Source organism: Protopterus annectens, chromosome 6.part0 (assembly GCF_019279795.1).
Source record: "Protopterus annectens isolate FY-2018-M chromosome 6.part0, PAN1.0, whole genome shotgun sequence".
In the NCBI taxonomy this organism is placed as follows: Eukaryota; Metazoa; Chordata; order Ceratodontiformes; family Protopteridae; genus Protopterus; species Protopterus annectens.
Window position 1 is genome coordinate 1089221208 of NC_056737.1, and position 13046 is coordinate 1089234253.

At 41.3% G+C, this 13046-nt stretch overlaps 1 protein-coding gene across 1 annotated transcript in view; it reads right to left on the reverse strand.

The window, feature by feature from the left end:
- The window catches only part of RPS6KA5 (ribosomal protein S6 kinase A5), a 1659077-nt gene that overhangs the window by 899646 nt on the left and 746385 nt on the right, over positions 1-13046 (reverse strand). Inside the window, 1 exon segment of the mRNA XM_044073623.1 lies at positions 5120-5213. Coding sequence (XP_043929558.1) covers positions 5120-5213 — 94 coding nt within the window.

Consider the following 13046-nt stretch of genomic DNA (forward strand, 5'->3'; position numbering starts at 1 on the left):
TGTGTGTGTATCCGTACGTCACCATAATGCTCTAAGATGTGCGTGGGGAGAATGTGTGTGAAGTGCGACGCCTATAAGTACTAAAGGCTTTGGTACATTGGCTGGATGTTGAGCTGTCCTTGGCAGTAGATCCCTTAGGTAAAGAATACTACAACAGTGACATGGAAGGGCATCAATCATAATGAAGAGGAAAGCAGAGAGTAAGAAAAAGTTGCTACTTTTAGTGATCTTGATATACAGAAAGCATCTGATAGTCGGGTAGAATTTTATGAGTAGGGGAATAGGAGCACTTGCACTTCCTGATAAAATAACAGTGTTAATACAGGTGATATATAAAGTGTCACAGGCAAGAATTACTGTGGAAAAGTTTCTCTCTGATAGCTTGTTTGAACAGAGGAATCAAGCAGGGAAGTCCTCTTTCTCCCTTTATTTCCTTTATGTATAGAACCATCAGCAAAAAATAAAGGACTCAGAAATTCAAGGATATAATTGGCATAGTAATCAAGAAAAGTTTGCTTTATTTGCAGTTAATGTTATTTTGTGCTTGATAATAACAGAAAATAATATTTTGGTGTTGCGGAACATTTTGATATAGTTTCAAGTCTTTTTTGAGATATAAAATAAATGAAGATAGAGCTCTTTGTTTTGCCTGTCTTCCCCTGTGTTTGCATTGGCCTCCCGCATTCACTTGCTTGCCTCTTTACATGACTGGTTTAGTTGTATTCTGTTCTTAACCCAAATAAGGTGAAAGACAAATCCTGCTAAGCATTTTCCAAACAGATTTACTGCATTTTAGCACAAAGACAAAATGCAATGCAGCCATGCATGACCTTGGCTTCAGTAACCTCACATCAGTAAAAAGCCTAATAGTTTAAAATGCAAGATAACTGCAGCTAAATGTTTTCCCCATGGTTTCAGTGCATTTTAACACAGAGTAGAACGAAATGCAAAGCAGCCATAATCTCAACTGTTACAGTAACTTAACACCAGTTACGAACAAAATTTATAATATTTTAAAGTACAAGTGAAGCACCTGTAAATAAGCATATAGTGCTTGGTGTGTCGTGATTACACTTCAAAACTGGAAAAAAGATAAACCTGTTTGTTACTTGCTACTGTAGCAAGATTTCTGACTGCAACAGCTTTCAAAGGTGTGTACCAAAGGTTACACACTCCATAAGTGTTGTTACAGTCGAGTATAGCGGAACAAACGTCCCTTTGGTCCCTGACTATCTTTCCTCCCATGTCCACAGAAGTTTCCAGTTGTTAGTCTGTAAGTAACTTGTTTAAATTAGGGAAGTATTTAAAAAAACTGTCCCTGACTTTTTCCTTACTTGCTGTCTATACAGCACTACTCACCAAGTGCTTTGCTGGCTTTAAAAGCTGATAAAACACATTTTTGTCTTTTGTAACTGATAGTACACTGAGTAAATAAGACTCCATGCACTACAAAAACTAGGGTCTCACCGATCATAACCTATTATTGTGTGTTCTCGACAAGGATGCTACGATTCTTGGCCTCCATGTCTCGAACACATAATGTGATTATGATCAGAGACCTGATCATAACCCTCTGTATCGTGTCCAGTATTATTTTACTGTGCTTGGCACAAGGCAAGCAAACAATTTTCTGTAGGGCACGACATATATCAGGTTTAGATAGTTTTAGTGTTTTTTTCTGTTTACTGACGTTTATGTGCTTACAAAGATTCAAGTTAGGCTGCAAGCTACTTACCTCTTTTGGACAATTATGGGACTTTAAATGCCAGCATTTAGAAGCCTCTTGACTTCCCATGAATTGCACCTTGGGTCATGCAGCATACGTGCACAAACTGACTGCTTACTGCTGGGGATTGTCTGGAATGGACAATTTTGATCCTTTCTCTTTATGCTTAATCAATAACCATCATCATCGGCACACCTTTTTCCCATATTTTACATGGGGCTGGGGTGTCGTGTCAGCTGTCATCAACTCTTTTTAATGCCACTTTCCTACCTTCTTCAACACTCATAAATAACCATTGCACATTTTCTCTAACACAGCCCAACCACCTTTCTACTAAATGTCCTTGTTTCCTCTTTCCTTCTTTCTATCTGTCCCAAATTTTCTTCACCAGATGTTTTTCTACACCTGTGCCTGCACCACTGTAATCTGTTCTCTTTGACCTTTTCTGCTACTGGAGCTACTTTGGTTTTTGCATTTCGTTGTCTGTCCCAGAGAGATCATCCTACCAGCTTGTCTCAGGCACTTCATCTCTACCACCTTTAGCTTCCTGAACTGCTCTACCTTTACTGCCCCAGTTTATGTACCATTTAGGAGTCCTGGTTGCACCAGTGTTGTGTATACCTTAATCTTCAGCTTCTTTATCATTCCTCTGTCATACATTACTCTTGACACTCTGACTTCATCAGAATTCATCTGAGCCTGCTGCCTTCCCTGACTTCATTTTCCTAAGTGTTGTTTTGATTTTCTATGGTAGGCTCCTCCTCCTCCTCTCTTGTTATTGTAGGCTGGGTCTAGGGCAGTACATCTTCTGTAGGGTTTTCTTCATTCAGAAGCTGCTGGAGGTGCAGCACCCAGCAGGATAAAAGCACCCTCACCGAATTAAACAAACAACTCAGAGAACAAATAAAGTCTACCAAAGCCAAATTTGAGGTAAATTTGGCCTCCTAGTCCAAGGACAACCACTAAGCATTCTTTAGCTATGTCCACAACTGCAAAGGCAATACACAACTGGGTACAGAACTTATTGTAAATGCAGCCACCTATACTAAGCCAGAAGATAAACCTACAGGCTGAAAATTCAGCTCCACTTTTATCCCTCTCTCCCTTTCAACCTTCCCTCAGGAAATACCATCAAATGGAAAACCCCCCTGCTATCACTAGGGAACAGGTCTTTAACACTCTCCTTAAGGCAAAAAACACTGCATCAGTGAGCCCAAACAATATCCCAGCCTTCTAAATAGCATGAAACTTAAATAGCAATTCCAGAGGGCCTGATAAGTCAACTGTAGCCTCCAAACAGGCTTTGTGCCTCATGAATGGAGAACAGCAACAGTCATCCCTTTGCACAAAAGTGGGCCATCTACAAACTCCGGAAACTACAGACCCATTAAGTCTCACTAGTCTCATATGCAAAGCCATGGAAAAAATTATCATGGAGATGATCAATAATGACATAGGAAACCTCCAGACACTGGACCAACCCAGTTTGGTTTCATCAAGAGCAGGTCATGCCTACTCAAACTGGTGGACTTTTTTGAGAAGGTCACCACAGAAATGGATTGAGGGCAAAATAGTTCACATTGCCTACCTTAACCTGCCCAAGGCATTTGAAACAATCTCCCACTCATACTTCGTTGACAAACTTAAGAAGTTAGGTACAAACCCTTATGTCACCAGGTGGATAGTCAACTGGCTCACCAGACAAGACCCAGGAAGTTAAAACTGGGGAGTCCACCTCTACAAAGAGGCCAGTCACAAGCTCAGGGATCAGTCTTGGGACCACTCCTTTTTGGCATTTACTTCTCTGAAGTTAATGGCCTCTGGATGGCTAAATTTGCAGATGACTGAACAACCTACTGACACAAATATTCACCAGAGCCATGAACTAAAACTAAACACCAATAAATACATAATAGAATCCTTCTGGAAGTCATCCACCCCTAGTAACTATCATATTGACCACTCCTAACAGCTGATGCAATAGTCAGGGACTTGGGACACACATATACAGTAATCTAGCCTTTGACTATTACATGTCTACAGTAGTGAGGAAATCATTCTATATTGGGTAACTTATAAACAAAGGTATGGCATTTAGGCACAAGGAGGTTCCACTGTATTCGGCATTTATCAGACTTGTCATCGAGTACAATATCCCCTTTGGTATGCACCTAACCAGGCATATCCAACAACTGGAATGTCCACAGAGGTTCCTTATTCTAAGAACACAAAGGGTAAATAACATGTCCTGTGCAGCCGGCCTCAAGGTCCTATCACTGTATTCTCTCTCTCTTACAGGCTGTTGAGGGGAGATCTATGCCTGGCATACAAAGCATTGTCAGACCCCCACTCTGAAGGACCTCCTGCATATCTGCAAAACAAACAGCACTAGAATTATCCTTTCTAAAGACTTAAACCTTGCCGGTGATATAAACAGGACCTGCTGGAAAGACAGGTATGTATGCCACAGACCACCCCTTCTCTAGAACAGGCTTCCATTCATGTGAAGCAAAGTTCCTCCCTAACCCAATTCAAGTGTAACTTGCACAACTGGATGGGGAACAGGAAATTCATCCCTGGTTTGGTACCTATGTCTCTAATGGACACAGGCAGCCTGTAATGGCTCATCTCCCAGGCCCCTGCTTGTAAATGTTTCATCTCCCAAGCCCTTGCTTACATTTATCAAAGGTACCAGAACTTGTCAGAGATTTGGGATGCATGGTTAGGCTTAAAAATGCCCTTGTGGTAATTAGTCTAGTAAACATCCATGAACATATTAAACTAATGGCAACATTCTGATACTTGCTATAAACTTTAACTGCACAGTTTCTAGTCAACAGCAAGGAATAAACAATAAAAGCTGCCCTCCAAAATGAAAAGTCCCCTCACACCTTGCCAAAAAGACTCTTAGCAACAAGGGTTAAACACCTAACACTGAGATGGTGGTGTTGCAAAAAATGTGGACTTCAATGGCATAATCTTCAACTCTACAATGAAGGTTCACATTTAAAGTTGATGTCCAGTCCACTAAAATCCAACATACACAGCAGCATATGTATAACAATAAGTGGCACTAATGAAAGCAAGCTTTCTGAACTTTTTTAAACTTAGCATTTTCATCTTAATCAAAATATGATTGGAACCAAAGCACTTACAGTTTAAAGAAATTAATAAAGGTAAACTTCATTAGTGCTACTCATGTACTTTGTGTTTATTTCCCCACCTTACAAAGCTCATTTTATCAGACTACTAAAGAGTTCAGGAGGTTTTTTTTCCTACTTTTTTGATTCAGTACATATTTATGGTGTGGCAATATTGTTAATCTGACTGACCACATTACATACTAGTAAGCACATTTCAGCAATGAAAACTCAGTCCCATTACGTAAAGTACCTGATCGTGATAAACATCATGGAGCTTCACAATATTAGGATGTCCTTCACATAGTTTTAGTGCTGCTATTTCTCTTTGTGTGTTAGCTTCCAGTCTAAAAAACAAACAGGAAGTTGGTTCAATTGTTTGCATTAGGTAGATCAGTCACTCATTAGAATGCTACAGTTCCAAATGCTGTACATACTTTTCCATGTGCAATAAAATTTAAAAATACTGAAAAGCTTTATAAAATAATAAATAAAAACAAATAAACTAAGACTACCATTCTACAAGATCTAGCAACATTTTATTCTCTGTGAAATCCATTAGCAGAATGGACTGAACAAAGACATAGCAGTAAAGGTCTTTGTGCCACGCAGACTTCGCTGAGCTCCAAGTGGAACTGCATGATAGCCCTCCTCTACACAGGACAGAATTCAAACTATGGTACTTGGGCCACTCTTTGGCAATTACTTCTTACAGATCAAAGCGAACGTCAATGGTTTAATGGTTTATGTCTGACAGAGTCTGCAAATGACTGTAAATCTTTGTACCATCATAAACTTTCCAGAGGACACCAAGATCCTTCAAGAGGGCCTTTCCAAGCCAATAACTATCAAAATCATGGACTAAAACCAAATGACAAGAAAAGTACAACATCATCCTTCAGCAAGGAAGAAGTCCCTTTTAACTATCACTCTGACTGGAAATCCCTAAAAACTGACCCAGTAGTTAAGGACATGGGAATCTTTGCTGATAAGTAAATGTTCTTTGATCACCACATATCCACTGTTAAATTGTCTGTAGAAACACATGTCAAAATCATCAGACTCTCACTGTACTACTGTTTCCGTTGCAGTTTAATATGTCCAAACAGTTAACTGTCTGAGATCATTTCAATTCTATTATAACATAGCTAGACACATATAACTAAGGACCGATGAACACTTAGTCCAAAGACGTCACTAAAGAGTGAAACATACTGTCCAGTTTATAAGCTCTTTTAAATGTCAAACAATGTTATTTTTAATGTCCTTGTGACTTGTTCTTCTGGTTTCTGTTTGTATCATGAAAAAGTCCATGGTTATTTCTAGCCTGGACAGTTTCTGTTGAAATGACAAATATTATTTTTGTTTTATGTCCTTCTTTGGTTATTTTCTTCCTTACTGTATCTAAAGACTTCACAAAAAGTTTTGCCACGTCATCTTTGCGTCACTTGAAGTGTCTGTATTTTATTTCATTCATTTCTGCATCTGAAAGTTCACAGAAAGTCAACTTTCTTTTTTCTATAACAGGATGCCTTTACAGTAAGCCCACAGCTATATGTTATTAATATCTAAGCTGAATATTTACAAGAAATTAACTGTTCGTTCAAAGCAAGCCATATTTTTTTTTACTGCACACACAGTATAATTTTGGGGAAAGCATTTTAATTTATACAATCTGTATCAATTAAAACCAAGAACATTTTAAGACAATTTACAATACAATACGATCTTCAGTACTTTGAATCCATTGGTCTGTTGCAACATACGAATCCCTTGCATTCAATGCTATCTTTTCATACAATGTTACATTACCAACAGCTGTTAATTGATTAATACTTTTATTGACACAAATATTAACACACATGCAAACTGTTGTAACTAAGCAGATAAAGACAATAAGAGCAACTAATGCGGACATTATAGTACCCCCACCATCCTGAGAACAATCCACTTAGCCAGTAGTCAAACTAACTACGCATGTTTTATCTTCGCAGGTGTCAGACACATAGCCGTTATTACTTATCTATTCTTAACTGCTTTCATACTTGCTTAAGCAAGATGTCAGCCTTGCAGTTACACAGAAGCATTTATTTCAAAATCTTGTCAAGTTAACCCTTGCTTACAAGGCAAAACCTTGTATTAGAAAAGTACAGTTTTGTACCTACCATAAATGTAGATGTTCGAAGATCCACATTGCTGCAGTCCTTACACTTGGGTAGTCCGCTGTCCTCGGTCGGCCCGAATATCAAAGTATAAGGCTGACGTCGGTCAAGGCGCATTTGACTGACATCAGGACGTCAGGGTACAAATGCGCATGACCGACGTCATATCCTCAGTCTTTTCTTGCCCCAGATGTCAGAAGACCCTAAAAATAAAGGTCAAAACCAAAAGACAGCAAACAAACAACCAACCACCCTTGCACTAATTATATGTACAATATATACAATATACACAATATTTACAACCCAACCCACACAACCACCTCTAACTACAGAGGGGAAGGAGGGAGGGTAAATTGGACTGCAGCAATGTGGATCTTGAACATCTACATTTATGGTAGGTACAAAACTGTACTATGTTCTTCATCTCACATTGCTGCAGTCCTTACACTTGGGTAGAATCCCAAAGCAGAGGTAAGGGAGGATGGCCAAACTACAAGGAAGCAGGAGCTGCCAAAATGCCCTGCAAAACAGCAGTGGCAAAACCAGCCCTGGATTTAGAGTAAAGTGGCAGGTGATAATGCCTAGAGAAAGTATGCACTGAACTCCAAGTAGCTGCCTCCAAAATATCCTTGGTTGCCACTCCCTCAAAAAGGCTGTCAAGTGGCAGTAGCCCTAGTGGAATGAGGCCTAATCCCAGCTGGAATCTCCTTGCCATGATGGGAATAACAGAAAGCAATGCAAAACCCAATCCACTTAGAAATAGTTTGTTTTGACACAGGCTTGCCCTGAGAACTCAAAGCAAAAGAAACAAACAACTGCTGAGACTGCCTGAACCCTTTAGTTCTGTCCAAATAATATCGCAACTGCCTGTGTACATCTAAAGTGTGCAAAATCTTTTCCCCTTTATTTTGGGGATTTGCATAAAAAGTAGGCAAATGAATAGTTTGGTTTAAAGCCACACTAGAAACCACCTTAGGCATAAAGGAAGGATTAGTACGCAAAGATACCCTATCCTTATGGAAAATCAAGAAAGGCTCAACCGCCATAAGGGCCTGTAATTCAGAAACCCTTCTTGCAGAGGTAATGGCCAACAAAAAGGCAGTCTTCCATGATAAATATTTCAACTCAGAAGCAGCTGCAGGCTCAAAAGGTTGTAGAGTGAGTTTCTCCAACACAAAATTGAGATCCCAAGCAGGAGTAGGAGCTCTACGTGGGGGTCTTATATTCTTTGCCCCTCTAAGAAATTGCTTGAACAAAGGATGAGAAAACAATGGAGGGTCACATCCATAGTGAGCTGAAATTGCTGCAGCATGAACCTTAATAGAAGAGAAGGACAAACCTTTGTCCAGTAACTCAGTAAGATATTGAAGAGCCAACACTTAAATTAGGCTCAGAAACATCAAAATCCTTTGCTGCACTCCAAAATAAAAATCTCTTCCATTTATCTGCATACACTTTCCTTGTACTAGGCCTTCTAGCTTCCAAAATCACATTCAAAACTTGTTGTGGAAGTTGAGACCCTCTATGGTTCAAAACAGAATATGCCAGGCTGTGAGGTGAAGAGAGTGAAGTTTGACATTGAGCAAATGGCTGTCCTCCTGTGACAACAGGTGTGGAATCGAAGGCAAAGGCCATGGAGGCTTCCGTACCAGACTTCTCAGTAATGGGTACCAGTGCTGTCGAGGCCAATCTGGAGCTATTAAAATCATCCTTGGCTTGTCCTGTCTGACCTTTAGAAGTACCTTTGGGAGGAGAGGCAGAGGTGGAAAGGCATACACATGAAGATTGCTCCAATTGAAAGAAAGAGCATCCACTTTCTAAGCTGTGGGATGAAACCTTTTTGTGCAAAACTTTGGCAGCTGATGGTTTAGTGGAGAAGCGAACAGATCTATGTCTGGAGTTCCCCATGACACTGTCAATTTCTGAAATACATGAGGATCCAGTTTCCACTCGTGGGGATCCATAATTGCCTGCTCAACACATCTGCTAAGGAGTTCTGTGCTCCTGGCAGAAACCTTGCCTGAAGATTGAGCTGTAAACTGAGAGCAGTCTCCCACAAAATCATTGCTTGCCTGCATAGAGGATAAGAATCGTTCCCCTTGCTTGTTGATGTACCACATGACAGTTGTGTTGTCTGTTAGAATCAACACCTGCCCTGAAAGAAGTAAATCCTTGAAAGCTATTAATGCAAACTGGACTGCTAACATCTCCTTCAGGTTGATATGTAGATGTTGTAGTCTGGCAGGCCACTTGTCTTGTATCCACTTTCCATTTAGATGAGCTTCCCAAGCTTTGTCTGAGGCATCTGTCGTTAAAATCTGACTCGCCTCTGGCCGGGTCACAGAGAGTCCCTTGTTTAGGTGACATTCCTGAGCCCACCACAAAAATTCCTTTTGAATGCAAGGTATTATTTGAATGACAGTGTCCAGATCCTGGCAGTGCTGTGTCCATACATTTTGAGATACCATTGCAGCTTCCTCATATGCAGTTTGGCATTGGGAAGCACCAGAATACAAGATGCCATGAACCCTAAGGCTTGAAGGACTGTCCTTGCAGTCAGCCCGGACTGATGAGATAGTTGATGGAAGTAAAGGGAAAGACTCTTTTGTTTGTCCGGGGTTAAAAGGCCATCTGGGATGCTGTATTCAGTCTTACACCCAGAAAGCACATGTCCTGAGAGGGTACTAGACTGGACTTTATTTCGCTCACAGAATACCCCAGGCATCTTAGCACTGCTATCACATATTCCAAATGATGAAGAAGCTCTTCCCTTCCTTGAGCCAGAATCAGGCAGTCGTCCAAATAAGGATAGATCTGTATTCCTTTTAGCCTGAAGAAAGCTATCACTGGAGCCAGAACTTTCGTGAACACTCTGGGCGCAGTAGATAAGCCAAAGGGCAATGCAGAGAACTGATAGTGAGAAGTCCCAGCTCGAAAACGCAGATACTTCCTGCAACTTAGTCTGATAGGAACATGAAGGTAAGCCTCCTTGAGATCCAAAGTAACCATCCAATGATCTTTGCCCAGTAGAGGTAAAAGCTGCTGCAACGTCAACATTTTGAACCTGGGAATGTCCAGATAAGTGTTGAGGATAGATAAATCCAAAATTGGTCTCCACGTGTTCCCCTTCTTTGGTACTAGGAACAGGCGAGAATAAAATCCTAGGCCCACTTCTGGCATAGGGACCGGCTGTATGGCCCTAGTTGAAGTAACAGAGAAATTTGCTTGTGAGCCTCTATTCTTTGTTGAGGAGGAACGTCTGGCATGCCTCTGAAAGGAGGCAAGGTATGGAAATAAAACCTGTAACCTTGGTGTATGATATCCAATACCCATCTGTCTTGGGTAATTAAACTCCAATTTTCTTTGAAAAGTGCCAACCTTCCTCCCAAAGGTGCTGCCAGACGAGAAGGCTCTGGCAGCTGAAAAGGTAGGTCATTGGGTCTGTTTACGAAAGGACTGACCCCTGCCCTCACCTGAAGACTGTGCAGGAGAACTCCCTGTTCTAGGCCTGAAAGAGCCCTGAGCTCTGCCCCTACCACGCCTAGATCTACCCCTAGACTGGGAATCATAAGAAGGATACGCCCACCCTTTAGCAGGCCAATTTCTACTAAACTTTGGAGGCTGAACCTGCAAAAATCTTTAACAGTCTGCATAGACTTAGCCTTGTCTTCCATTTTCTTTAAAACTGCCTCAACAGGAGAACCAAACAACACATCAGATTGTAAAGGAGCATCGAAAATCCTTGTTTTAACATGGTCAGATAAATTTTGATCCCTCAGCCAGGCGTGCCTGCGAAGAACTGACCCAGTGGCAGCCACCCTAGACGAGGCCTGTACAGCATCAAAACCACATTGCAAAGAATGCTTACCCACCTGTTCAGAAACATGTACTAAATCTTGTAACTCTTTACAATCAATACCTTCCGCCAGAGCATCAACCTTAGACTTCAACTGTGAAAGGAGATAGTTTTGGTATTTTAACATGTGAAACTGGCAATTCAAAGCCCTCATAGCTAGAGTGGAAGAAGTATAAACTTTCTTTCCCCATCTATCCAAAGCCCTGGCTTCTTTATCTGCAGGAACCGGATTCTTGACAACAGAAGCCTTAACACCTTTAGGCCCCTGGCTAACAGTTTCTGGGTCTGTCCTAGGACTGTTAAGATACTTATGAACTTCAGGCACCCTGTAATACCTATCCGGTTTAACAGGAGCAGGAGGCAAAGAATCAGGATTAAGAGATGCCTCTGTAAAACATCTTCCACTACATCCAAAACAGGAGGTATAGCCAAAGGCCTATGCTGGGGTAAAAACAAAAATTCCCTAAGCCTTTTCCTGGAATCAGAGAAGTCCTGACCTTCCCACTTAAAATGCTCCCTCATGGAATGAAGAGTTTCTGAAAAAGAAAAATCCTCAGGAGGAGAAGCAGAAGGAGTAGAATCATCCACATCAGAATCAGAATAAGGAGACTACTCCTGCAAGTCTTCAGCCCAAGACTCTGAAACATCCGAAGCCTGCTCAAAACTCCCTAGCTCAGGCTCCACCCTAGGTCTCTTATCAGGAGGGGGCAAAGAACCCCTAATCAGAGTAATCAAATCTTCTGCCATTTTAAGCATATGCTTCTTGGGCACAGTTCCAGAAGAACTAGGGGTGACACCAACTGAAGCTAAACCTGGCCTGCCTCTAGGAGAAGCCTTGGAAACAGAAGGAGAGGGCCTAACCACCCTAGGCAGGGAGGGGAGTATAGTAACCTGAGAAGCCCCATCACCCTGGCCTGCCTCCTGAGAGGCCACATCCTGCAATAACAAGGTCTCTCCCTGGGATCCCAAAGAAACCTCCGGTGGAACCACCGGCTCCACCGACACCTCTAAAGAACCGGCGTCCGGTACGGACGGTTCTTCTAGCCTAGGCTTCACTGCCTTGTCCTTGCGCTTCTTCGAAGAAGCGGGCGTCGGAGCATCCGACGGCATTTTATAATTGCACCGCTTCCCAAAGACTAACCTGGCACAATCTAATCTCCTCTTTATAGTGCGCTTATTAAATCTAGCACAAGAGCGACACCCAACAACGTCGTGCTCAGGCCCTAAACAAGGAATACACAAAGTATGATAGTCTCTATGCGGTATCTGTTTCCCACAAGAAATACAATTATTCACTTTTTCTGACATCCGGTAAACCACTGAGGCAAGAAAAAACTAAAATATTCCCCAACGGGGTACTTAGCCAACTTTGACTCGGTCTGAAACTCCGAAAACGAAAAATTTCAGAACGCCAACCGGCACTTGCAATACTGCTTCTGCATCGGACCATGCGGCAAAAAAGACTGGGGATATGACGTCGGTCATGCGCATTTGTACCCTGACGTCCTGATGTCAGTCAAATGCGCCTTGACCGACGTCAGCCTTATACTTTGATATTCGGGCCGACCGAGGACAGCGGACTACCCAAGTGTAAGGACTGCAGCAATGTGAGATGAAGAACATCAAGCATATTTCTTTTTCATTGCAGCATACATTTAATTTCATTATTGCTTTGGGAATACAATATTTACAATATCTATCAAGTCCCCCTTTAAAAAAAAAAACAATTTAAAGGAAAATGTGATCCTCTGTACTTAATAGCCTTTCTACAGTGTTAACAACAGTTACTTGTTTGACAGTTTTATAACACATCTCCTCTGTTATATCTGAGATAGCTCCATAAGTTGCATTCACTATCAACTTTGTAACTTTCTATATTGCCTTAGTGGCACCATACCAGTGAAAAAATTCAGCTCCTGAAATAGCACCATTTCCTATGTCGAGCTGTTTTAAAATCTTTCCCTATTTTTTATCATGAACCTCCCTCTTTTTCTGGTGATTTTTTACCATGTCCTCTGGTAACGTGGGAGTAATTTTCACTATTGGAATTGTATACTCTATTATTATGTGTCAACTCCCACGCTGTTTTTACTTTATACTCAAGCTTTTTGACATGACCAGAGTTGGTGTAAAGCAGCAACCCTGACTGTCCCTCTTTTAGT